This window comes from Rhinichthys klamathensis, unplaced genomic scaffold, assembly GCF_029890125.1.
Source record: "Rhinichthys klamathensis goyatoka isolate OS25496 unplaced genomic scaffold, OSU_Roscu_1.1 h1tg000228l_1, whole genome shotgun sequence".
NCBI classification, from domain to species: Eukaryota; Metazoa; Chordata; class Actinopteri; order Cypriniformes; family Leuciscidae; genus Rhinichthys; species Rhinichthys klamathensis.
The window spans coordinates 150,302-174,877 of record NW_026606752.1 but is presented as its reverse complement, the minus strand read 5'-3'; the positions used below and the strand labels follow the sequence as shown (position 1 = coordinate 174,877).

Here is a 24,576-nt window from a genome sequence, read left to right as displayed (position 1 = left end):
ACAGTCTGCTCGGGAACTGATGTTCTCGAGCCAAATATAGTTGTTTCAGTGAGTATATTGCTCGACGGCAGGAAGGAATGAACAAAACATTTTTTTTTTCAATAATAAAAGGTAGTGCGTCGATTCAATTAAAAATATTACAGAATTCATTGAAGCCTGTTTGTAATGTAGGCCTATAATACACTGACCAATCGTTATCTGGCACAAGAAGTTAAAAATTTCATTAGACAATGTGAAGTGGAGCGGTAATTTTCCAGTCATTCATAAATCGTTTGAAAATAGATGGACAAACGAATTAACATTTATGAAGTGATCTGAATTCAACAATGGATGTTAATTGACTACAAAGCACTGCACAAAACCAGCACCAAAAGTCACATTACTGGTAAGTAGGCCTAGTATTAAAGTCACTTTTTATTTAGTCTATGTATATTGATGCGTTTACCATTTAATCAAACTATCATAGTTGGTTTAATGAAACACAGGCGCGACCTACAGGCAGGGCCGCATTAAGAGCTCACTGGGCCCCGGGGCTATGAGCTCTGCAGGGCCCCCCCACCACCACTTTAGGTCACCAACTACATGAGCTAAATGTTCTATCATTATACGAGTCGTTTTATTCATCTATGATATACTTCACAGTTAAGTTATATTACTTTTAATACGATTTTTTATCATATCAAAATTTTATGCCACTCAAATTTCATAATTCTTGTGACCAATTTCAATATCACAAAAAATAATAGTAGCTTAAGAAAAGAATCTCAAGCTTACTGATGACAAGAGTCACAAATAACAATAGAACAAAGGCACATAAGAAATCGACCTACTTGAAAAACTTAAAGCACTGAATAATATTATATTGTATAAAGTGATCAAATAAATAATACATAGTTTTCTCTATAAATTCAACATTCATTCTTATTTATTCTACAAAAGTGAATCACTCAAGGGCAGTAAATAACTTTATTTCTAATGTTTGATTAACATTATTGCAGAAATGGCGACAGCAGCTTTATTAGTAGCTACTGTCACTTTAAGACCTCAGGGTCGGAACTCAAGTGCGCTGTGCAAAACCGTCTCAAGTTCACCATGGTCTCAAAACCAAAATGAATTCTCTCCCGCTGCTTACTGTGCCTGAGCAGTTTAAAATAATTTGTATCCAAACCACAATGTTTAAAAAACGCGTTTAAATTATAAACTTGTATCATGATGGCGCAGGAAAATGTACATATTTCTACCGGATATATTATCGCCAGCCCTTTAGGCGAAAATAGAGTTTGATCAAACACAAAAAGCATCATACATCCATCAAGTTAATAATCAAACTTACCGAAAATTTTTGGGGTCGATGATGACGCATGTGTTTTAAGAATAGAATGAAGTGAAGAGTGGATGCGATTGATTGGTTGATGCGTATATTCTAATAAGGCGCAGGCAGCCATCTATAGGCCTACGTGCCAGTGGCGGATCTAGAAAATTTTATATGGGGGGGCAAAGGGGTGGCAAGAGGTCTTGGCAGGGTGGCAGGGGTAGACGGTACATGGGAATCCCTATATGTGAATTGCTTTAACAAAACAAACACAAAAACACATTTAATCGTTATTAAATGATTAACGTTATTGTTTAATCATGCCCTTACACACTACAAAGGTTTTTAGGAATGATTTATTAACAAATCCCTCTGAAAATATCTTCAGAATACTGCTAAGTGTATAACTGGAAAGTTTGGTGTACATAGGTGCTACACAGGCTGAGATGTTTGTACTGGAGAATGACAAAAAACTAATTTTGAGAAAACAGCATTTAAAGATTTGTAATGTAAAAATTCATACTTTTTTTAGTGGAAACAACTATTTACAGACACAATATCTTACCAAATCATTAGCAACAACAATACAAACCACCTAAATCACAGCATTTATGGCCTTCAACTGAACAGAAAAACGGTCAAAAACGCATATCTAAATGTCAGAGCACGTCACGTGATGCATCTGAACGAATCACGTTGTCAGAAATTGACATCAGCCAATGAGATTTCGGTTTTAGAGTTAAATGCCCATTGTACTTTCACGATTGGTTGCTGATTAAAAGGAAATGACCATATTTGGATACGACAACAATGTACAGGAGAGAGAGCTTTCCAACAGAGATGTATGTGATGACATTGACATGCAGCGATCGCGGAGCAACATGTTGATTTAGAACGACAACTTCTGTTGAATTTAGGAGAATACTGACGCAAATAGACAAAGTGTAGTAAAATAAAGTCCTAAATGTGTTTTTTTGGAAAAAAAATTTCACCACAAGTCTGAAAGAAGACATGTTATTGAAGACAAATAGCCCAAAATCTTCAAATTAACCAGTGAAAAAAACCCCGATGTTATTGTGTCTCGCCTTAAGCTGTTCTTGTCTTTACTAAAATCAAAATTAGGCTAATCAAAGGGAAGAGTGCTCTTACAAATCACGAGGGAGCGAATTGACCGCTGATTTTGGCTAACGTAATAGACGCGCTGTTTTTGCTGATGCTGAATCGTCTTTAGTATACAATACATTCATTACAAATGTAACTTTAAGTTAAACGTGTGTGTTTAAACTACACCTGGGGAAACTCACTTCACCTTCAGAGGCTCTGGGGAAGCTCACTCTCTCCAGTCGGGTTGCAGGGCCACCTCACCGCAGCAGACTCGCTGTGTGTGTGTGTGTGAGCCGCCAACGCCGCTCTGCACGTTTGAATCAGGGACGCAGGGGGGAGGGGCTAATAATATATTTAAAATTAAAAATTAAATTGTTCACTTTTGGTAAATGTATTGTTTAGTTCACTGTTTTGAGAAGCTTGTGGACATAGTGGCAGGTTGTTTTTACAAGTACAGTTTTTGGATCATCAAAGTTAGGGGGGCAGCAGGGGGGGCAAGGCTCTAGAGAGGGGGGGCACCTGCCCCCCCTTGCCCCCCTGTAGATCCGCCCCTGCTACGTGCAGCAGCAGGTAGATCGTTCACAAGTTAAATATAGAATAAATGTATTTGTTATATCAAATTAAAACGTGACGTTTCAATTCACCATTCCTTGTTTCATATCAACAGTAAGCTGCTCTGATCTCTCTCTCTCGTAGTCACTCGGTGTAACGTTAGTCTTTGCCCCGCGATGTATTTTTCACTGCGTGAGTGAGAACATGATGTGCGTGACTCGTGAGAGACGCCTGGCTTGTCACACTGTAACTAAAAAAGGCGGGTCTTTGCGAACGGTCACTATAATATTAATGATTCCATGATAATGCATGGAATATACGGCAAAGCACCACTAAATAACAGGGCTAATTTGTGGGGGGCGTTGCGTGGTAAGGCTTTGGCAATCAGATGGCTAGTATCTACTCCACAGCCAATCACGGGCCCCCTCCTTGTTCGGGCCCCGGGGCTTTAGCCCCGCCTAGCCCTATTGTTAATGCGGCCGTGCCTACAGGCCTATTGTGTGTAGTCTCTTATGTGATCAAGCCTGCATTTATTTGATCAAAAATACAGAAAAATATTATTACCATTTAAAATGTTTTTCTATTTTAAAAATATCATTTATTTCTGTGATACAAATGCTGGATTTTCAACAGCCATAACTCCAGTCTTCAGTGTCACATGATTTTTCAGAATGTCAGAAACAGTTTTTTTTTTAACCTGTGATACTTTTTTCAGGATTCAATGATGAATAAAAAGTTTAAAAGAACAGTATTTAATTAAAATAGAAAGTCTTTACTGTCACTTTTGATCAATTTAGCACATATCAAAAAATAGCCCATTATTTATTTTAATTTTTTAAAAGAAAAAAAATATTACTGACCCCAAACTTTTGAACGGTCGTGTATATTGGTACAAAATATTTCTATATTAAATAAATTTTTCTCTTTTTTAACTCAGAATCCTGAAAAAAGTATCAAAGGTTATAAGTATATTATAATAGTAGTTATATATTATAAATTTTGGAAATATTTCACAATATTACAGTTTTTTTTTTGTATTTTAGATAAAATAAATGCAGCCTTGATGAGCATAAAAGGCTTCTTTCAAAAACATTAGTGTCCAAACTTTTGGCCGGTACATATATTTTATATATATATATATATATATATATACACACATATATATATACTGTGTGTATATATATATATACTGTGTATATACTGTGTATATATATATATATATATATATATATATATGTGTGTATATATATATATACTGTGTATATATATATATATATATATATATACACACACACACACACACACACACACACACATATATATATATATATATATGCCCCTTTTTACATTTGAGCCCCTGCCCCTGAGGAACTCGATCTCTGCACGTCCCTGATAAACAGCGATTGATAATGTATTTCTGGTAGCGCTGTTGAGACTCGCTGCCTGTCTCTGTGAGAGATTTTATAGTGAGAAATCAAAACAAATGAGCATAACAGCACACATAAAAAAACTCACAGAAAATAAAACATACTACAGTCAAAACTCAAAATGTTTAGTTTTTTGTTTATAAAATATCATAAAGTTAAGTAACATAACATGACGGGAGCTATTTTGCTGAATCTTCTCTCGATTACAAATGTTACATTGATTCATATTGATTCATACATTGAAGCAGTTCATATTAAATTACTTCGGTTAAACATTAAATATTACATATACGCATTTAATAGAATGTGTATTTTCATCACAGGTTTGGTCTTAAATTTTATTCAAAGTGGCATTAAAAAGGTCTTAAAAAGTCTTAAATTTAACTTGTTTATATCTGTAGACACCCTGGTGCTGCTCAGCAAGATCGTTTTGTGTTTGAGCGCCCCCAAGTTGTGTTTTACTGTAACTCCAGAAGCTCCAGACACGTGAGCAAAAGCGCCAATCTCATTGGTCGGATAGTTTTTGACCTAAAAAACTTTTAGGTCTTCGTGTCGGTGTGCACGCTCACATTGGCGCCCTTTGTTTAGTCACGAGGCGTTAAACGTCGGCGAATATCGCGCGAAATTCGTCCCGGTGTGAACAGGCCTTAAGACTTTTTTTGTGTTTTTTGTTGCATTTTGCGTTTTGTTTTGCGTTGCGTTTTGCTTTTATTTTTTTATTTTGTTTGGTTTAGTGTTTTTTTGTGTTGTATTTTACTTTGTTTTGTTGCTGTTTGTTTTGTTTTTTGTTTTGTTTTGTTGTGTTGTTTTTTGTTTAGTTTTGTAAACAGGATGCAGGTTTTTGTTTTGTTTGCTGTCTTGTTTGATTTTTTATGGTGTTTGTTTTGTCGTGTTTTATTGTGTAAAAAAAATGTTGTGATTTTAACAGACTGTAAAAATGCGACAATAAAAACCTGTTAATCGGTTCATTGAATAACTGTATTAGATCTAATCTTGCATTACTTTAGTGTCATCTCTGTTACCATGATGGTGTTTAATATTTGTGTGATTGACGCACCAGTTTTTTTTTACCGTAAATTTCACTGAATTTTTTTACAGTATTGTTTAGTTTACTTTAGTTGTGTTTTGTAAACGGGATTCCGGTTTTTGTGTTGAAAAACAAACATACACATACACATATATTCAATTTTCACAATTTTTCTCTTTGGCAATACAAATGTACAGTTTTTGTCACACCAATTACAGTAAACTAGATTACCAAATTGACCATCATCATTGCCACAGTCCCCAATAAGGTCACCTACAGTATTTAGGGATCACTTTCTTTTATCAGTCATATCACTTTATTAGTAAGCTAACATTGTCCATGAATTGGCTCGTTTGGCACGCAGTTATCCTGCATCATGTGTGAGCAGTGCGTGAGACTCTGGGTAATCTGATTATTCTGTTGCTCGAGGTGTGTCATACAGTAGCAGCAAACAGCATTTCCTGGTGAATCCTCCAGGCCCACTCCACAGCTGACTGTATGCAGGTGTTTTAATAATGCATGATTCCCCATCTCGAGAGATGCTCATTTGATACAAACTCTCCCTCCTCACGAGCTCCTCTGTATACTGCTGAAATTGCTCATCTGAGACGACTCCCGTAGGCCCGAGAAACCTCACCAGGGCTTTATAATGATGGAATGATGATTTTGTATAATAACAGACAACAAACGACGAAGATCCACTCATGCTTTGTTAGCAGTTTAGTAAATTGTTTTGTTCAGAATATGACCCTGATTTCATTTTTAGCTTATTATTGATTGTAATTTATTCGCTTTGTTGGTTGAATGGAACTGGAGCATTATGCGTACTTTGTTTATGCAGAAACCCTGATGTTTTTATGTCTCAAGTAATGTCTAATGTGTTTACTGATTCATCTTGGCCACGGGAGATGAGAGCGCCTGGTTCAGCATTGCACATGATAGAGAAGTGTTACGACAATCATAATTTTGTTTTATCTTTATGGACAGGAAGTGCCAAGACCCTTGTTGTGTTTAATGAAAATGGAGATGCCCCTGGACGCTATGACATCTATCAGTATCAGATAACAAACAAGTCGGCTGAGTACAGGATCATCGGCCACTGGACGGATCAGCTGCATTTAAATGTAAGTTCATCCGCATTCATTTTAAAGTGTGCTTACATTTTTAGAGGCCGCCGATAGTTATTTACTTTGATAATGATGATTATGGTGCAGATGACTGTCATTATGATTATGGCAATTACACTGTACAATTAGTGGTGTTGAATTAACACCCGTAATTCAGAAGTCATTTTTGTTGCATAGATGTTAAATTAACTTTGAATGTGTTGATACATCGATGCTGATTTACACTACCATTCTAAAGGTTGTGGTCAGTATGATTTATTTTTTAAAGAAAGAAATTAATAAAAAAAAATTCAGCAAGGATGTATTAAATTGATCAAAAGTGACTGAAGAAAAAAAAAGATGCTACAAAAAATTGCTGTTCTTTTGAACTTTCTATTTATCAAAGAATCCTGAAAAAAAGTTTATTATGGTTTTCACAGAAATATGAAGCAGCACAACTGAAGGATCATGTGACACTGGAGACTAGAGTAATGGCTGTTGAAAATTCAGTTTTGCCATCCCAAAAATAAATGACATTTTAAAATACATTAGAATTTTATAACAGTTATTTTAAATTTAGTTAATTTAAAACTTTTAACGTTTTCAAAAAAAAAAAAAAAAAATTAAAAACAGTAATTTGTAATATTATTTCACAATATTACAGTTTTTACTGTATTTTTGATCAAAGAAATCCTTCAAAAACATTTAAGCTTACCGAATTAATTATATTATATTATATTGTAAATATTTGGATTTTAGAGATGTAAAATTAACTGTAGGTGTTGACTTATGTTCTGATTTTGTTTTATTTAACAGGCCATTATAGCTATTGTTGATTAATTTAGTCTAATTTTCCATCTTTATCTTTTTAGTATCTCTTAATTAATGTTAATTTAATAATATATTCCTTTGTTAAATATGTATTTTATTTATTTGTTTATTTTTATTTCCCATACACGTTCTTAACCCTTAAACAGCAAAAATGCACCACAAGATGCATACTCTTTAGTCTCTTGTAGGAGGCATGAGAAATAAGTTTTCACCCAAAACTGTTATCATTATCATAGTTGAGTCTGTTTTGAGTTTGTGAGTCATATGTCTTGGTGTTTTCTGTGCACGTTTTGTCAGTCTGACCTAAAGCCAATACGTCCACCCATGGGGCTGAACATTCTGTCTTTTTGCAGGGAGTAGTTATATTTAAATCTTACTTTTGTTTAGCAAAAAAAAAGAAAGAAAGCAATACAGCTGCTAATATTAATTGTGAACATCTTCGTAAGATGCTGAAAAAGAAAATTAAGTTGTTGGAGCTCAATGTCTAGATTTGCCCACCCCTGAGGTTGAGTCTCAAGATGCACATCAGCAACGTTTTTTTTCTTTTTTTCTAAGGCATGTTTATAAAAGCTTCTTAAATGTCCTGACCAAATCCTGGCTTAACCTAAGCCCTGTCTGTGAAACCAGGCCTAAATGTTTCATTTTCCACTCTTGCTAAGGGTTAATCCTATAACATATGAAAAGAATAAGGACTTCTCAACTTTCTTGAGTGTGTTGCTGTTTTAGCATGAAAAAGGTCTGCAAAGTTACAAACCATGAAGTCACTCCAAAGGGAGATATTCTCTACATCACTCTTTCTGAACTCTCTGAAACGCCTCGATTGTAGTCTCGAGTTTTCTTCCAGGAACTTCCTGACACACCACGATTTCCCACATTTAGGTGGTTTTTGAACATTCAAGCTTCAAAAGCAATTCTAGTAGACCCTAAAAACAAAATCAAGACTTTGTAAAAGGGCATAATAGTTGTTGAAATGCTTTTTGAAAGTTACGGGAATAACTGTGATGTTTGTCTTCAGTTGAATGCCATGCAGTGGGCGAGCGGGGATGCAGTGGTGCCCGTGTCTGTGTGCAGCCTGCCCTGCCAGACCGGCGAGCGGAAGAAAGTGGTGAAGGGGGTTCCCTGCTGCTGGCACTGCGAGCGCTGCGAGGGCTACCATTTCCAGGCTAGCGAGTTCACGTGCCAGCTTTGCCCGTACGAGCAACGGCCAGATCAAAACCGCACCGGCTGCCAGCCGATCCCCATCATTAAGCTGGAGTGGCACTCGCCGTGGGCCGTGGTGCCCGTCTTCATCGCCATCTTGGGAATCCTCGCCACCACCTTTGTCGTGGTGACCTTCGTACGCTACAACGACACGCCAATCGTACGTGCCTCTGGCAGGGAAATGAGTTACGTGCTGCTAACGGGAATTTTCCTTTGCTACGTCATCACGTTCCCCATGATAGCTGCGCCCGGAGTGGGCGTCTGCTCCCTCCGCAGGATCTTCCTGGGTCTCGGCATGTGTTTCAGCTACGCCGCCTTGCTCACCAAGACCAACCGCATCCATCGGATCTTTGAGCAGGGAAAATGCTCGGTCGCGGCGCCGCGGTTCATAAGCCCCACTTCCCAGCTAGTCATCACCTTCAGCCTCATCTCGGTTCAGTTAATGGGGGTGTTTGTGTGGTTCGTGGCGGACCCGCCGCACACCGTTGTGGATTACGGCGAGCAACGCACGCAGGACCCTGAAAACGCCCGAGGCGTGCTCAAGTGTGACATCTCGGACCTGTCACTCATCTGCTCGCTGGGCTATAGCATCCTTTTGATGGTCACGTGCACTGTTTACGCTATCAAAACCAGGGGAGTGCCGGAGACCTTCAATGAGGCCAAGCCCATTGGATTTACCATGTACACCACCTGCATCATCTGGCTGGCCTTCATACCCATCTTCTTTGGGACAGCACAATCTGCAGAGAGGGTGAGTCTATGATGAAGTGCTAATTAAGTGCGGTTTTATAAATATATTACAAATTATGTACAATTATGAGGTGAAGAGTCGAAAAGGAGGCCCCAAGTGGCTGCCATGTTGAGATCATCTGCATCCTGTCATGTGATGGGACACCTTTACAGGCGAAATGTTTCTAATTTCCCATTGCATTGCTGCTGACCTGCATCTTTTAGGTTTGGATACTGGTTACCAGAATATTGTATATAACGTTGTTCAAAAGTTTAGGGTCGGTAAGATTGTTTAATGTTTTCGAGAGATCTTACTCTCACCAATGCTGCACTTATTTGATCATAAATAATAATAATAAAAACAGTAACATTGTGATATTACAATTTAAAATGTTCTATTATATTATATTTTAAAATGTAATTTTATTCCTGTGATCAAAGCTGAATTTTGTGTCACATGATCCTTCAGAAATTGTTCTAATATGATTTGCTGCTCGAGAAACTTTTCTTATTATTGTTGAAAATGGTTGTGCTGCTTAATATTTTTGTGAAAACTTTTTTTCAGGATTCTTTGATGAATACAATTTTCAAAAGAACAGCTTTGAAAAAGAAATCTTTTGCAACATTATAAATGTCTTGCCTGTCACTTTTGATCAATTGAATTCATCCTTGCTGAATAAAAGTATTTCTTTCAAAAAGTAAAAAAAGAAAAACATAATGCTGCAAACTTTCCTACATTTTTCATTAGTTTGAAAGAAGCAGTGACGAAATGCTACATCATTGTTTTTTAAGTTGCAATGTTTGTGCATGCAGAATCAATTATATTATTTGATATAATATATAAAATATTATATTAAACAAAAAAATAAATATATAAAATAATATAATATTAATGACATTGAAATTAATATAATATATTTGTACTATATTTTATATAAGACTTAAAAAATATATTTTATAAAATATATTATAATTTTAATTATATTAATATTATTGTTAAAATTATTTAATAATACAATTATATATTATAGCTTTCTTTTTATTAGACTGAAAAACTGAAAAAACTATTATAAAAAAATTATATTATATTATAATGAACTGTCCTCATATATAGAGTTTTAAAAGTCCAATTCTCTCTAATAAATATTTTTTTATCATTATTATTTTACAGATTTAAAAGGCGATTCCCTTATTTGAGTCTCTGTGTGGCCTTTTAATCATCACCCTAATTGTGATCAATTATGTTTACATAATGCGTGTATGGAATTCTTATGCTTTAGTATTAGGTAATAGTTTTTTGTTGTTTTCAGACATATTTTCAGTTCTGTTAATGACTGTAGGTTATATTACAACTTAATATGAATCATCCCTCAATCGTTGCACAAACACCTATATATATATATTGTTATACTTATTACTGTCATTATCTATCTTTACATAAATCTCTTGTTATTGTGAAGTGAACAGTTGAGGATCATCTATATCATCTCCTCATTGGCAGCTCCATCAGTATACAGTCCTTGTTAGTCTTTTAGGTCTCTGCATCAAAAACAAGCACGCATCTAAGAGATGCTCATTATCAGATATATGGAGATGATCAAACATGACCTGGAGGACTAGTGCTGCTGTTAATGGGCCATAAATAGAGCGTGCAGCCTCTGTCGGTCCGGGCCAATGTGGGTCTCGTAATGTTGATGACTTCAGTGGTGGACTGTAGGCTGGACCCTCTGTTCTTTCATGCACCGGGGTGTATTTCTGTCCAGTGCTCATTAGTGCTGCCGAGAAAAGCCAGGATTAAAAACACAGCGACTTCTCTGCACGTCTAAAGTCTGTGGCATGTGTTGCTAAGATTTGCCGTCAGATATTGATGTCAAGTGTTATGTTAAAGGACAATTTGTGCAAAAACTAAAGATTGAAAGCGATGCTCATTAAGAATTCATCTCAAAAAGCTTGACAACATGATTTTTCTCAAGATATAACTGTCATAGATGGAGTTGAACTTGCTGACCTAACTGCTTTCTGTTAGCATAGTGGATGACGTGGATGTTGAACATCTCAAACATGAAGTTTATTACAGCATAGAAGTGGCAAAGTACACAAAGCACCTTGGGTTCACCGGCGTCAGAACGAACCCAGAACATCCAAATCTTAAACCTTTTATCCTGTTACAGTTTACCACTCATAATGTAAATAAAGTTCTGTCTTAAATGTAAATTGAGGATAACAATGAAAGTGATAGCCTTCTGTTCCCACATCTTCGATTATTCTTTCAAATAAGAACAGCCAAAAGTTAAGGTGATAAGATAGTTTGAAGTCCCTGTATTCAGGATGGTTTTTGGTTGCCCGCTCCCACGCTATAAGTGATAATATATCACTCCGGTGATACTATTTACATATTACTGAGATCGGAAGGAATTGTCTCTATGATAAATAAGCTCTTTTTAGGGAAGGAGCATATTTAAATCTATATGGAGTGGAAGATGGATTGGAGCAGACTATAATTCATTACAATGTAGAATTGTAAGTGTTAGTGTTAATGGGCCAAGTGTTGACTAAAATGATGCGTCTTCAGCCCTTTCTTGAAAATGGCTAAAGACTCAGCAGCGTGGGTTGAGGCAGGCACATCATTCCACCAGGAAGGAACAGTCAAGATAAAGTCCCGTGATAGTGATGTTCTGCCTCTGAGATGGCACCTCAAGACGCCGTTCACTTGCAGAACGCAAGCTTCTGGAGGGCTCATAGGTCTGAAGTAGTGAGTTTTGGTATTGGGGTGCAGAGCCAGTGGTTGTTCTGTAGGCAAACATCAGTGTCTTGAATTTGATGCGAGTGCCAAATTAATGAGGAGAGGCTTGTTAAAGACCACTCTTGTTGCAGCATTCTGGATCAGTTGCAGAGGTTTGACAGTCCCTGCCAAGAGAGCATTACAATAGTCCAGGCTGGATTGAACAAGAGCTTGGACAAGGAGTTGTGTAAGCATGCTCTGATAGGAAGGGCCTGATCCTCCTAACCCAACAGGCACCTTGATATCAATTTGACGTCAAAAGTTAGTCAAGACTTGATCAAGATGCTGCATATCATTTTAAGGTCAGTTTGGAAGGCAATGTCTTCCAGTGGTGATAAGGTGAAAAGAAGAAGTTAATACCCACACTGAAATTAGTTTAATGTATATGCCGGTCAATATTTTTGACATTCAATTTACATCAAAACGATGTCATGGACATATGGACATCACATTGACATCAATGATTTGTGTGTTTGATTCATATTTATTGCAATTCTTTGTCTGCCTGATTAGTTTAAATAGCATTTTTTTCTTAACTGAGGTCTCGAAACTCATCCATTTGGCACATCTCCTTTTGAACTGTGTGTGGCCGTTGGATTTATGCATGTGCCCAACTAAAATTGCTGTGGGTGGACTTTAACTTAATAAAAATTTTAATTTTAAAATTAATTCTAATTTTATTTACATACCCATGCTGAAATGGAAGCACTGGCCTTATTATTACATTTACCAAATTCATAACAATTTCATAAATGACAAACAGCATTTTTGCTGAAACCCCACATAAAGTGTTGTGTAGTATCCATATTTTTTTAATTTGTAGTGATACCATTATAATTACAATACATTTGATGTAATTACAATATAATTGTACACGTTGGGGTCGATTGCTCATATGGCTCAGTTGGGAGAGAGTTAGGATAGTTTCGATTCGATGTGAGTGTTTTTGTATGTGAGAATAGCTGAGCTATCTAAGGCGGCAGACTCAAGAAGTTTCAATCTTTTCAGCATTTTATTACTTTTGTGTTGTTATATTGGTCGAGAATAGGACATCAGTGTGTGGATGTCAAATGGATGTCAAGTTTTTGACGTTTTAATTTGATTTGCATATATGACCTGTTTTTTGACGTCGATGTTTGATGTCAATTTGATGTGGGAATACAACATTCCCAGTGGGCAATTGATGTTGAAAAGGCAAATCTGCAGGACCTAGCAGTTCTAGAAATATGGTCTCTGTAGTTTAACTGGTTTTGGTACTTGTGCTGCTACTGTAGTTTCATGTCAGAAGATCTTTCTGCTCGCCATGTAGCGTAGTGTCAGTCATGTCCCATTTGGCACCCAAATTGTGTGGTTTTTTTTATACCAAGGACCCTCAAATATAACGATCCCCTTTGCAATGGGACCCCCTCTAAAAATGTAAAGGCAGCTATATGTGCATAGTATATGTATAAAGTCCCATTAATACTGTGAGAGAGTGTTATATTATTCACAATGAAATAATTGACTTTATATGTTGGCACTGTACTAAAGCCACAAATAATTAAATGAACTCAAGTCACATTTATTTATATAGCGCTTCATACAATACAGATTATTAATAAATGTGATGATGTTGAAGATGTATCAATTATGAAACTAATTCAATTTTAAGATCTACAGATTGCAATAGTGTCATTATTCAGGTCAATTAAGTTCGGTGTTGTTTTATTTCAGTTCAAGAACAATGTTGAGGAAGTTGCAAATGTTGCAAAGTTAATGTTTTTGTAAAATTAAAATATTATATAAAAATATTGACTATATTAAGTATTTTTACTAATTGTTTTTCTATGATTATTGTTAGATTATTTAATGTGTGTGCGTGCGTGCGTGTCCGGCCTTGTAAACCCTACATAATGGGGACAAAATGTCCCTACAAAGATGGCAATATCCAAAATCCTTGTCCTTGTGTGGAAATGTTTTGGTCCCCATGAAGAAAACAGCTTATAAATCATACTAAGAAATGTGTTTTGAAAATGTAAAAACGCAGAAAGCTTTCTGTGATGGGTAGGTTTAGGGGTAGGGTTAGTGTGTAGAATATACAGTTTGTACAGTATAAAAACCATTATGTCTATGGAAAGTCCCCATAAAACATGAAAACACAATTTTTACAAATAGTTTTTCTATGATTATTGTTAGATTATTTAATAGGTTTGTGTGTGCATGCTTGTGTGCGTGTGTGTGTGTACAAATAAATACCCCAGTTTGAAAACCTCTGCCCTAAAGAGAATCCTTCTCATCTCAACTACTGAAATTTCTCATAAAAATGAGTACATGTGCAATTTTTGCGATAATGACTGCTAACTGTGTTATCCATTGCATATTTGAATAATTTCCTTGCATTCCTTCATTTTGTGATTGTGTGTGTACAACATTTAGCAACCTGTATTTTTTAGACCAATACACTCTTCTACTGCTGAGCAGTGACATTTTGAAGGCAACACACCTGTGAAAAGCCTGACATGGTGTCGAATCCAGTTGTGCATGCGACACAGAATTAGCTCATGGAGCGATCCAACATAGTAATTAGCAAAGGGGATTTTAAGCACATTGACATTGATCGAGTTTTCCCACTTACAATGTTCCCGGCGTGTGACGTGCCTGAGGCTCATTGCAATAGATTATCCCTTTGGAATGTTTCCCTTGCAGACAAAATACCTGCCAATCAGCTAAATGGTTTGTAATCCATTGTGCCAACCTATTGAAAATGATGGGGGAAGCAGCTCCATATTCAACTCAGCATGTGTTTTAGAAAATTCTGCCCCTCGAGATAAAAGCTTGAAAATTTGCCTACACCGCATCCCACCACCAACATTTAGATGGTTTCTTTAAGAGACTTTACATTTAAATTAAGCCCCAAATATTAAGGTGTTCTCGTGTTTACCATTGTTGTTCAGCGCATTTTTATGGGCGAAATCCGGTCATTTCAATAGAAATCCATGCAATTAGAAAAGATTGCTCCATGCAGATTTCACAACAAGTTCAAGTTGGTCACTTTGATTTGCCACAGAAAACTGCTTGGTTTAAAAGTTACTTTCTTAGTGATGGCAAACAAGGTTAAGCATCTAACTTTTTCAAAACAACACACTCTTAAGTAGCGGTCACATTTACTGTTCAGCTACTTTTTACAGGCGAAATTCAGTAATTACCAAAGGAATCCATGCATTTAGGAAAAATTTCCCCCGTGCAAAGTTGACCAACATAAAGCTGCTTGGTTTAAAAGTGAATTCTGTGTGAGTAATGCTTCATAAATAAATCGACTTGGCCTACGAAAATTCCACTGACATTTCGCTAATGTGGTCAAACATTAGGCCTAATGCCCAAAAATCTTACATTAGATATGCTAGCAATACAAGCTCAACTTCACAAGTTCAGAAATATGTCAGAACGTAGTTCTTTATCCAAGATGTAAGCACTGCTTTTTCAGCTAAGCCACAAGGGGTGCTAAAATGCAACTTGTCTTCTTCTACAGTCAGGTTTGTTTCAGGTTTGTTAGCGTCACATCTATCCAATGTGTTGGTCTAGCATTTGTGTCTCTATTGTATACAGTATGTTACTGGCTAGAAAAATGCAATGTAATTATAGTCATACTCATTTAATTCTATTGGTTTTTCATTGAGCCTGATTGTATATCATGCTTAGAATGCTTTTTAGCCTATATAGTACAAAATGTCAAAATCTTCCTCTCAGCTTTTCTAACGTTTAATTTCCATCTGTTAGATAGCATATCTCATTTAGATTAGCATAAGTGAGTTATGATAGGCTATTTTTACTCAGTGATGTGGCTACACATACACGAGGGATTAGCGAAACCGCAGATTGTAACATAAAAGCACTCTAGCATTCATTTTGAGAAAAAAACACTATGAAAACAAACGTGGTAAACAGCTGGCCCTCAGGGTGGAATTAAATTAAAAGTTACGTAAAAGAGGAAATTGTTTCCCTCAAATCAGACCGTTTTTTTCATTCCTCCGCATGACAAAAGACTGAGTCCAAATGGAAAGAAATCTGCCGAGCGTATTTCCCGTTTCCCTTATCTCTCACAGGCTTATTTCTTTCGCCCTCACTGATGTTAAAAAGATTATTGCAATAAGCCACTGCAATATGAGGACACAGATATGAGTATTTTATTGAGGCATGTCTCCCTTATTCACATCTCCTCACTCTGTGCTCATTAAAACTTCCAAGTTTCTATACCTCTATGCATGGCTTGTAATTTGAACCTTGTTCGCGTCTCCACGTTTCTGCTTATTTTCTGCATTAACGGTCTCATTTCTTCAGCATGCTTGTGCATTTGCTCATTGATGGGGACCGATTGTGCATTTAGTATTGGGATTGCTTGTGTAAGAAGGAACTATATCCGTTGGTTTCTGTCGGTTCCCTCACTTTGCACTCCAGTACATTTGAATTGAGGGGAACAGATGAAAAGATGGAGGAAAGGATGCCTGGCGGGGGTAATCAGAGTAGATGAGTCATCCGCAGTTTTACAGACATTTTGAATGAGTTCCAGTTTATATATAGTTGGTTGTGTTTATCCGTTCACCAGTCGCATGCTGTGGCATTGATTTTTAAACCACTTAAGCTCCCCAAAGATCTTTAGTTAAATGGAGTTTACTTCTTCGTATGGCTTTTTAAGAGTGTGTTTTCTTTTTTTACCCCTGCTGTTTTGGTGCTACTGACTGGCGCTGTGAATTACAATAGGCACATAAAAATATACAAACACATACACAAGTGATTTTCAGGATACACTATACGGATATGTGATGCATTCTTGACGTATTTGAGCTCATTTTATATAATTTTAAAAGTAAAAATATAAAATTAAAGCGACATTCATTGGATTTGAATGTTTGTCTGTGGAGATTGCATGGCTCTGTGCTTGATTTTCTGCACCTGTTAGTAATGGATATATCTGAAATACATTTAAAGTTTTTCACTTAGCAGACGCTTTTATCCACAGCGACATTCAAATGAGGAATGCTACGACAAAAGCGTTTCATCCTATTGGTACAAGACACTGGGAAATACTGCAAAGAAAACTTTTAGATTTCACATTCCACATTGACAAGCGCTTATGTGAGGGGGTTAAGAGTTACCTTCTGGAGAAAAAATGTGTTTGTGCAAATTGAGTACACTTTTATTCTTTTTTTTACTGTAGCATACACTAAGTAAGTAAAGAGTAAACTAATATCAAGTGCTTTTTTAAGCAGCTAGTGCTATTCTAATGTAACAGGTCCTACTCAAACCGCTCCGAGCGAGATTTGATCCGTGGTCTCCGGTGTGGGAAGCGGGCGTGCTAAAAATAACGCTAAAGAGCCTCTTGAGGCCAGAGGAGGTTTACACGCACAGCTCTTACTGGCCTACGTCCGTTACACTCACCCCTCTAAACCTCACTCCCATCCGGGTCACGGCACCAAATGTAACATCCTACTCGACCCGCTCTGAGCGGGATTCGAACCGTGTTCTCCAGCGTGGGAGGCGGGTGCACTAACAAGGACGCTAGAGACCGCAGCCTTTTGAGGCCATGCGAGTGGGGTTTACACGCACAGCTCTTACTGGCCTACGTCCATTAAACACACACCCCTAAACCCATCCAGGGTTTAGGGGTTTTACTCATTACTCAACCCACTCCAAGCAGGATTCGAACCACGGGCTCCGGCGTGGGAAGCGGGTGCACTAACAAGGACACTAAAGACTACAGCCGCTAACATCAGTCGCTAGCACACCTCTTGAGGCCAGGGGAGTGAGGTTTGCAACTACATCTCAACTAACTCTCGTTAGATTATTAGTAGACTGTTGGGTTAGGGTTAATAGAATACATTTTACGTGTACACATACATTTATTCTACTAACCCTAACCCTAACCCTACTAATAATCTAACTAGTTAGTTGACATGTAGTTGCAAAGTTACTTATAGTCAGTAGAATGTCTGTTGTGGGACCATCACAATAAAGTGTTAGCAGATTAAGCAGACAGTCTACTAATACTTTAGTGAGAGTTAGTTGACATGTAGTTGCAAAGTTATTTATAGTCAGTAGAATGTCTAAAGTGGACCATCTAAATAAAGTGTTCCCAATTTTTCCTCTCCTCTAATTTTTTCCACCTCTCCATAGATGACATTTGACATGGCAGGAAAAGGTTCCTTTTTAAAGCAAGTCATTCGGCGGCCATTTAGATAACATCTTCAAGCATCTGTTATTTTTTAAAAATCTGACAACAATGATAATAAAATTGGCTTCTTTAGTTTAAATCAGACTGTATTTGACATGGCGGCCCTGTTGAAATGGCACAAACTTAAGATACTTTGCTGGTGTTAGCTGTTTTAGGATAGTCTTGGCTAATCTGGTCTAGCTGGTGTTCAGCCAATTTAGCTTGCCAAAACGCATTTAAAACCAGCAGCTTTCAGACTAGCTTAACCAGGCGTGTGTTCCCCATATTTGCTGATTAACTATCATAGTGCGATGCATTGTTGGAGAAACTAACCAACTAGTCTCCCGTATACATGTGGTTCATTCACTCGGCAGCTTTTTCCACAACGTTATTTTTCTGAGATGCTGCTGTATAGCGAAACATGGCACCTGAAGACTACTTCACTTTTAGTTTCCATGTCTTTTTGTTTTATTTGATGATTGATTAATCTTGGGTTCCCTCTTATATCTTTCTCCAGAATCCCTTATGCACTTGCACTCTCATTAAAAAACAGCACTGATTGTTGACACGCTAAAAGATATGGATTTAAATTTGTATATATATATATATATATATATAACACTGCATGCTATCTTGCTTCTTTTGCCCAAGAGCAAGATCTACAGTATATGTCCACGTCATTTTAACAAGAAACTATGCTTCTAATCACAGGTCGAGAGCTGTAGAACCACCCACACAAGTTTGCAAATGTTCATTTGAACTATGGTTTCAGGAAATGCTGAATTGTTGAACTTTGTACTTAATAACGACTGAACTTGCGACCATATTTGCCTAACAATGCTTTTTGGAAACGCACCCCAGGCTGAGTGACCAGCAAGCAGTTTAGCCCATTTTTCCCTGCTGGGGGTCCAGCTAAAATACATTACCATTTTAGAAGAAATGCTGATTTGCTTCTTTGATTTAAAATGCAGTACTTCCATTGTCACAGCCGCTACAGTATGTTGGTAGTTTCTCCCATTTATTTTTCAGCGGGAGGCCTTCCTTATGCTATCCGGCAGTATGGAGACTTACACAAAAGAGTGGTACTGGGGTCACAAGGTTAGACTTGAATAAAATTACAATTCAAAAGGAGATTTAGTAGTATTGTGTGCAGTCACATTTCCTTGACAGGATGGCAGTGCTCTGTTGTCTGGGAGAGACAGTACATGAAATCCTCTGCTGATGTGTTTACCTCTTTGCCCACGTCAGTACTAAGCAATACAGTTAATTTGATTTCGGTCTTAACTAAGGAGTAGTATGGAATAACACCTTCCTGCGGTGCACTAGATTCTCCACTCCTGACCTAAAAACCTCAGCTCATTCATTCTCAGCACCTTAATATAAACGTTAGGAGCTTTATCATCTGCTTCACCCACAGCAGGCATATGTTATCATTTACTGCTCGTTAGCTTACTGATCACTCGCACCCAAGGTAAGGAAAGTAGTAATATATTTGTTAGCGAAGTTAGCCATTTATCAAACTCTTAGACATGGCCAAGGATAAATCAACTTTTTAAATTGTCTTGCTCTGGACGAGTGGGCGTATGGTTGCATCTGAGGTTTGTGAATTTGTAAACATTAGCATTATTGAAATTGTTTCGATATTTGAATAAATGTTGGATGGGATTTGACTGGATTGTGAAAAGTGTGCCAAAATGGAGTCATACCTGATCCTGAGGTTACATTAACTAAATAATCCACTAATATAACAATATTAGCAATAATTAGCTTGCTGCGTTAGCTACCTAGCTACATTAGCATCTGAACAAATCCCTAACCCAAATTTGGTGTGCAACTCATCCCTCACAAGTGCTACGGAATGATACATGGCTTATAATATCATTTTTAATCTGATGGACAATAAAACAAAAGACAAAAACTCCCATAGACTTACATTGAAGAAGGATCCTGGTTCAGTCCTAGACAACAAGGGGCTAAATCAACAACAACAAAAATGTATGGAATTTAATAAATGTCTTAAGATAAACTCAAAGAAGTAAATAAGAATGTTGTGAAGAAATGTTCTGAAGAAGTGATTAGGATTTTTTTTTTTTTTTTACATTAAAATAAGAAAATATGGTTTTGTGTTTCATTAGAGATTGTCGCCTATAGGGCGGCACACTTTTGTTGCCGTACTGTAACCGTTGATATCACCCTCTTCTTTTCTCACTCTAGATGTACATTCAGACAGCCACACTGACCGTCTCTCTGAGCCTGAGTGCGTCTGTGTCTCTGGGGATGCTTTACATGCCCAAAGTCTACATCATTATCCTGCACCCGGAGCAGAACGTGCCCAAACGCAAGCGCAGCTTCAAGGCCATCGTCACCGCTGCCACCATGACAAACAAGCTCAGCCAGCTGGCCAGTGACCGGCCCAATGGAGAGGTGAAAACCGAACTCTGTGAGAGTGTGGACAATAGTAGTGAGTACAGTCTTCTCTAACATGCACACTTTGTTATAATGATAATGTGGAACATGGGTCAATGACATGATGCTAATCTATTAATTTATTTAAAAATACATTAAAAATGCAAATCATGCACTGTAAAAAGTGATCAGTTGACTTAACTTAAAAAAAGTGAGGAAACCTGTTGCCTTAAAATTAAGTATTAAACTCCACACATAATTGAAATTCTACATAACTTAATTTTTTCAATTACACATGAAGTTTATTTACTTCATTTTAAGGCAACGGGTTTCCTCACTTTTAAGTTAAGTCAACTGATAACTTTTTACAGTGTGTCTTTAGTTTGTGTATTGAAATTTATTTAGATATTTTTGGGGGGCATAAAGTAAAAAAAATAAAAACAGGGTTATACAACATACAACATACATTTTATTTCCTCTTAAATTGGTGGTTCTCAACCTTTTTGACAACAATGTTTGAAGGCCCAACACTCCTAGTTTCTGTAAATTAAGTTTTAATAGTATTCTTCAAGTTTTTCATTCTTTTAACCAATGAATTTACATGACTTGCGTCATTCATGATTTATTGGATTGGGACTTTTTCTTAAACAATTTTCACTTATAATTTCTACCTGATTGGGATTGGTTATGTCATGTGCTGCACATAAATATAGAAACTTTTATATTTATTAATTAATAATTCAACATTTCAATATATATTTTTGAAAATAACGTATGCATTAAAAATGTATTCAATGTGTAAGGGAAATACTGTATTACTTTTTACTTTGTGTTTGCACCACATGACATTTTTAGAGTCCTCTAAACAATTATTGTTGAAAAAAAATGAAAACAATAAAACCAACATGAATACAAAGAGTAAAACTTGACATGTTTATTTTTTTTAAACTAGATTTTAAAAAAATGTCTTTATCATGCATAATCTTAAATGTCATTGACCCACATACATTACATTCATATATTTAACAAAGAAAATATACAGTATATTACATAAATGTCACTATTCCTTTAATGGTGTGCATGATCTTTGTGCTAATGAACCGATAACTTCGATGCTGCTAAAATGTTCGCATTGGTTACTCTCTTTGGCATTTATCTTGTCATCTGAAGCTTTTTATTACGAGGAAATGAAACAGATAAGTATGCATTCACTAGATGATCATTGCTAATTCATTAGCTATGCTGCCTGCATTGTCTGACGCTAACACTAGATCTCTTATAAAAATCTGAATTACTGACTGCAAGCTCATGGAAACAGACTGTACTTCAGCAGCCAGTGTGGTGTTACTGTACCTTTTACATGAAGGATCCGATCATTAACCAGGGCAAGGGCAGCATACACGGGCCCACAGCACTGTAAAAGTTAATGCAAATGTGCAGACCCTCACTAATGTGCCATGACCCCTCGGCTAAAGGGCTCTAACACTGGGCCAGTTCATAATGAGAGTCAAATGTACCATGTAATGAATGTAGAGACTACCATTTAGAGGACAAACACGTTTTGGTGTTTCTCATTGCAGTTTTACTACGTCCGTTTTTGTGAACAACATTCAAATATGCTAATCGGTGTTGTTGTGAGTCAGTTCATTAGTAGCAATATGGGCCCATTAATAGGACAATATTTGAAGTGTAAAAGTGCGGTCACATTAGCTATGAACTATGAAGCACCGTTCGCACAGAAGGTGCTTTCCCCCCTTAATTCTATGGTGGTTATGACCCTGAATGTGACTGAATCTAAAGAGATTATTGGCTATTATTGAGAAATGGTTGAAAATTCTGACATTACTAAATGACCCTGATGTCTTTCTAACACAAAAGAGAAATTTTGAATAATGTGCTTTTTTGTGCAGTTTCAAAGAAAGTTTCAAGCTTCAAAAATGCTACAAAAGCACCATAAAAGAGGTTCATATGACTAGTATATTTCAAATCCTCTATAGACACAACAAGACTGAAATTCAAGTCATTTTTCAATGAAAATCTTCCTCTTTAGGAAACACTTAACTGCTGTGCCAGATCAATACAAATGAATCATTCCAACCAAAAGAATGATTTGTCTTCAAAGTTTCAGTCTGTTTGTCATAAAGCTATCAAAAGACTTAGAATATATCGCATATGGGTCATTTTTATGATTTTTTGGGTGCTTTTTTATCATTTTAGAGCCTGACAGTCCCAGTTCTCATTCACTTTCATGACATTGAGTGGCCAAAATTCACCTTTTGAAAAGAGAAACTCAAATGGGTTTGAGTGATGCCTGAAGTTTTATGGGCATATTTTGAGTGAATAATGTCTAAAATAAGGGTCCATTTTGATTTTAAATTTAATTTTGAAGCATGCCATGAATTCTTTTTTGAATGACTTTTCACAACTCAAAACCTTTTCTGCAAAAAAGGGCACAAGATAAAGGCATCACAAAAGAGTGTTATTAATTTCTCAATTGTTTTCTTCCTACTTTTAAATGAAAGGAAGCAGCAAAATCATTTTCAATCTATGAAAGTGAGAATTTGATCCTGATGGTTGCAGAGCTACGTTCAGGATCTATAAGTTCCCCAACCTACTCTACAATTCTCCCATCTTCTCTTGCTGTGACATTTGTGTCTTCCGATACACAGCAGTCTTCTTTAACTGGCTATTTTCATTTTCAGCACCGTCCACAAAAACAACCTACGTCAGCTACACCAATCATGCCATATGACTGCACATCCTGAAAATGGTTTGGCATGGATCCGGCAGGCTCCGACAGAACAGGATCCAATGACTGAAACCCAAGCATGAGACATCAGTGTTGTTTGTGGACAAGAGGATGGACTCTTGGACTTTTTTTTTCCCTGGATATTTTATAAGAAAGCCTAGGCGGACATCCAAAAAAATGGAGACAAAAGCTGCCATTTACGTGGGCAGCCAATAAAACGGGACACTGGCAAAGGGGTAAGAAAAAAAAATACAAAAAGTTTAAAGAAACAGAACAAATATTGGAGTCGACCATGTTACATGTTATTCTAATTGTAAGTATTTTGTGGTTGTGAAAATTTTTTCATTCTTTGTCCCACAGTGTCAGACCTGCATTGGAAAAATGCGTTTGTCTCTTGTATTGGCTACTCTGGTCTATAACCTTGGGTTGTGAGTGTGCAAATGCCATGTTGGAAGCATGCCAATTCAAATTTTTATACAAATAATTTATTTATAATAAAGGAATGTTTTTGAAATGTGGTGGGTGTTTGGACATTTATGTTTTTGGAGATGAAACTATGTAATACGTAATTCACAGTAGGGCTTCAACTAACAATTATTTTGATAATCGATTAATCTGTTGATTATCTGTGATTATTTTATTTATAATAATAATTTAAAAGCTAAAGCTAAGTCCAACAACTAAGATTTTATTAAAATGAATATTTTAGTCAACGTTATTGTGCTTCATTTCTTTGTTGCACTGTCAGCAACCAATAATGAAATATGGTTTGTGGATTATTCTTGTTTTGTTTTATAATAGTCTTTCATTGACATCAGAGACATCAAACAAGTGTCTCTAAAATCTTGTTTGCATATGCGCATTTTCAAATTCGGCACGTCCTGACGTAATGCATTGGTTCTCATGTCTAACAGTGCTTTTTTTTGGTCGGATTCTCCCATAAAGCTATAGTATAACTTCAGTAGACTTGTAAAGATTGTGTTTCACAGTATTTATTATTATTTTAGCTATATAGTCCCTGGTCACTTTATGCTTGAATTGTATGGAAAGGAGCAGCATGGACATTCTGTGAAATATGTTTTTTTTTATGTTCTACGGAAAAAAGAAAGACATATGAGTTTGGAACAACAAGAGGGTGAGTAAATGATTACAGAATTTTATTTC

The 24,576-nt window shown here is 36.6% G+C and overlaps 1 protein-coding gene across 3 annotated transcripts in view; it reads left to right on the top strand.

Annotated features, from left to right (window-relative positions):
- The window catches only part of grm8b (glutamate receptor, metabotropic 8b), a 205,371-nt gene extending 181,441 nt beyond the window's left edge, over positions 1–23,930 (top strand). For all 3 annotated transcript variants that reach the window (XM_056264900.1, XM_056264898.1, XM_056264899.1), the window contains 4 exons: positions 6,410–6,546; positions 8,375–9,310; positions 20,472–20,718; positions 23,366–23,930. In XM_056264900.1, coding sequence (XP_056120875.1) covers positions 6,410–6,546; positions 8,375–9,310; positions 20,472–20,718; positions 23,366–23,415 — 1,370 coding nt within the window. In that variant the 3' untranslated portion in view covers positions 23,416–23,930. The remainder of the gene's footprint in view (positions 1–6,409; positions 6,547–8,374; positions 9,311–20,471; positions 20,719–23,365) is intronic.
- Positions 23,931–24,576: the final 646 nt, after the last annotated feature.